Source organism: Musca vetustissima, unplaced genomic scaffold (genome assembly GCF_032173495.1).
Source record: "Musca vetustissima isolate MV318-11 ecotype Yass unplaced genomic scaffold, APGP_CSIRO_Mvet_v1 utg17496, whole genome shotgun sequence".
Classification (NCBI taxonomy): domain Eukaryota; kingdom Metazoa; phylum Arthropoda; class Insecta; order Diptera; family Muscidae; genus Musca; species Musca vetustissima.
In genome coordinates this window covers 196,101-199,096 of record NW_026880889.1, presented here as the reverse complement: position 1 = coordinate 199,096, position 2,996 = coordinate 196,101, and the positions used below count along the sequence as shown (strand labels likewise).

Below are 2,996 nucleotides of genomic sequence, written 5' to 3'. Positions count from 1 at the left end.
CGTTGTTGAAAAATTTATTTTATTTTATTATATGTTTTTAAGATCCACGCCTATAATTGGTGCTCGAAAATACATGCTTATAGTTGTTCGTTGAAAAAAAAATTAAAAATGTTCCCCTGTTCTTCGTCCTTGAAGTTTTTTTCTTAATCTCTACTTATAGTTGGTCCTTGAAAATATATTCTTTAAAAATCCACGCCTATAGTTGGCCCTTAAAAAAATATTTTTTAGAAATGCAAATGGTTACAATTACCATATGGAAACTCGTTGTTGTAATTCACATGATGGGGATTCACCTGGGGTACCGAAGTCAGTGACATGTTAATTAGTGCATTAGGAAGAGTGAGGGAAGATGAAGAAATCTATATGAATAAGCTAAACCGCAAAACGTTATGTGCCTAAATCTAATTAACCAAACACTAAATGAAAAAAAAAATCGAACTGGGCTTAGTCGTTACCAAGATGTGGTCAGTGGCAAACCAGTCTTCAGTTTTGCATCAAACAATAACTAATAATAATAACAACAACAAAAAAGGTAACAAGAATTATGAATGAGTAAGATGTTCTTTACATGAAACACAGACATGTTCCCATCTCTGCCCCATATAAAACTCACACTAATCCAGAATTTTATTTTAGTTATTCTTCGGTCTTTGCCTGACAAACATCCTTGGGCGTTTTATTTGTTCTTTGTTAAATAAAAACAAAAAATGTGGAAATTCTCTATAGTGTTGGTCGGTCTTATTTTGAGTTTCTCTCAAATTTTGATTGAGGCTAGTGACGATTCGAATTCCAACAATTGTCCGCGTATCAAACTCAAACGTCAATGGGGTGGTAAACCGAGCACAATCATCAATTACCGTCCCGTTCCGGTGAAATATGTAATTATCCATCACACGGTAACAAAGGAATGTTTTAAATTTTTGGAGTGTGCCGAAATTTTACAAAATATGCAACATCATCATATGAGTGTGTCGGATTTTGATGACATTGCATACAAGTGAGTGTGTGTGTCGACGAACTATATTTTTAATGAATATTGTTTTCAAGGACCAAATATAGGCGTGGATTTTTAAAGAATAGTTTTTTCATGGACCAAATATAGGCGTGGATTTTTAAAGAATATTTTTTTCAAGGACCAACTAACAATAGGCGTGGATTTTTAAAGAATATTTTTTTCAAGGACCAACTAACAATAGGCGTGGATTTTTAAAGAATATTTTTTTCAAGGACCAACTAACAATAGGCGTGGATTTTTAAAGAATATTTTTTTCAAGGACCAACTAACAATAGGCGTGGATTTTTAAAGAATATTTTTTTCAAGGACCAACTAACAATAGGCGTGGATTTTTAAAGAATATTTTTTTCAAGGACCAACTAACAATAGGCGTGGATTTTTAAAGAATATTTTTTTCACTAACAATAGGCGTGGATTTTTAAAGAATATTTTTTTCACTAACAATAGGCGTGGATTTTTAAAGAATATTTTTTTCACTAACAATAGGCGTGGATTTTTAAAGAATATTTTTTTCAAGGACCAACTAACAATAGGCGTGGATTTTTAAAGAATATTTTTTCAAGGACCAACTAACAATAGGCGTGGATTTTTAAAGAATATTTTCTTCAAGGACCAAATATAGGCGTGGATTTTTAAAGAATATTTTCTTCAAGGACCAAGTAACAATAGGCGTGGATTTTTAAAGAATATTTTTTTCAAGGACCAACTAACAATAGGCGTGGATTCTTAAAGAATATTTTTTTCAAGGACCAACTAACAATAGGCGTGGATTTTTAAAGAATATTTTTTTCAAGGACCAACTAACAATAAGCGTGGATTTTTAAAGAATATTTTTTTCAAGGACCAACTAACAATAGGCGTGGATTTTTAAAGAATATTTTTTTCAAGGACCAACTAACAATAGGCGTGGATTCTTAAAAAATATTTTTTCAAGGACCAAATATTGGCGTGGATTTTTAAAAAATATTTTTTTCAAGGACCAAATATAGGCGTGGATTTTTAAAAAATATTTTTTTCAAGGACCAAATATAGGCGTGGATTTTTAAAAAATATTTTTTCAAGGACCAACTAACAATAGGCGTGGATTTTTAAAAAATATTTTTTCAAGGACCAACTAACAATAGGCGTGGATTTTTAAAAAATATTTTTTCAAGGACCAACTAACAATAGGCGGGGATTTTTAAAAAATATTTTTTCAAGGACCAACTAACAAGAGGCGTGGATTTTTAAAAAATATTTTTTCAAGGACCAAATATAGGCGTTTTTTAAAGAATATTTTTCCAATTAAGGCGAGAATTTTTACAAAATATTTTTGCAGATACTTGAAAAATATTCTTTAAAATTATTTGTTTCCTTCCATTTACAGCTTCCTTATTGGAAATGATGGTGTAATCTACGAGGGTACTGGCTGGTATGTCAGAGGTGCCCATACATATGGTTATAATCAAAATGGCATTGGTATTGGTTTTATTGGTAATTTTATGGGTAAGAATACTGACATTTGAAAGAATTTTTAAACAAAATGTCTTAAATAAAATTTGCATTTGCAGAAAAATTGCCAAATCGCAAAGCCTTGAAGGCAGCAAAAGAACTTTTGGCATGTGGTGTTGCCAAAGGGGCATTGGATCCGCATTATGAATTATTGGGCGCCACACAAGTCTCATCCACAAAAAGTCCGGGTTTGACATTGTACAATGAAATACAGGAATGGGATCATTGGTCAGCACATGCGGGAAAGAATAAATAGAAGAGAATATGCATATAATAAAATTAGTCCTCAATAAATAAATTTGAATATTTTTTAATTATTTTTTTTTTTAATTTTTATTAGAGGGAATACCCTATAGTTTTTATTAAATTCCCCTTGCAACATGTTTAGTATTAATAATGATAGTAAATACCATCTTAAATATTTCTTTGAAAATCTCAAATACTTCGAAGACAATGACTTTCTACTCATTCGTTATTATGATTAATGGCA

The 2,996-nt window shown here is 31.0% G+C and overlaps 1 protein-coding gene across 1 annotated transcript; it reads left to right on the top strand.

Moving 5' to 3' along the window:
* The first annotated feature begins 707 nt into the window (after window positions 1-707).
* Window positions 708-2,762, top strand: LOC133326799 (peptidoglycan-recognition protein SA-like). The gene is made up of 3 exons (XM_061535406.1): window positions 708-997; window positions 2,382-2,500; window positions 2,566-2,762. Exons 1-3 carry the CDS (start codon window positions 708-710, stop codon window positions 2,760-2,762), a joined length of 606 nt encoding a protein of 201 aa, XP_061391390.1.
* Window positions 2,763-2,996: the final 234 nt, after the last annotated feature.

Bases quoted from the DNA above. Each gene is read 5' to 3' on its own strand.
- LOC133326799 (XM_061535406.1), top strand. From the start codon at position 708: ATGTGGAAATTCTCTATAGTGTTGGTCGGTCTTATTTTGAGTTTCTCT. The intron at 998-2,381 runs GTGAGTGTGTGT...TTCCATTTACAG, and splicing joins TTTGATGACATTGCATACAA to CTTCCTTATTGGAAATGATG. The intron at 2,501-2,565 runs GTAAGAATACTG...TTGCATTTGCAG, and splicing joins TTTTATTGGTAATTTTATGG to AAAAATTGCCAAATCGCAAA.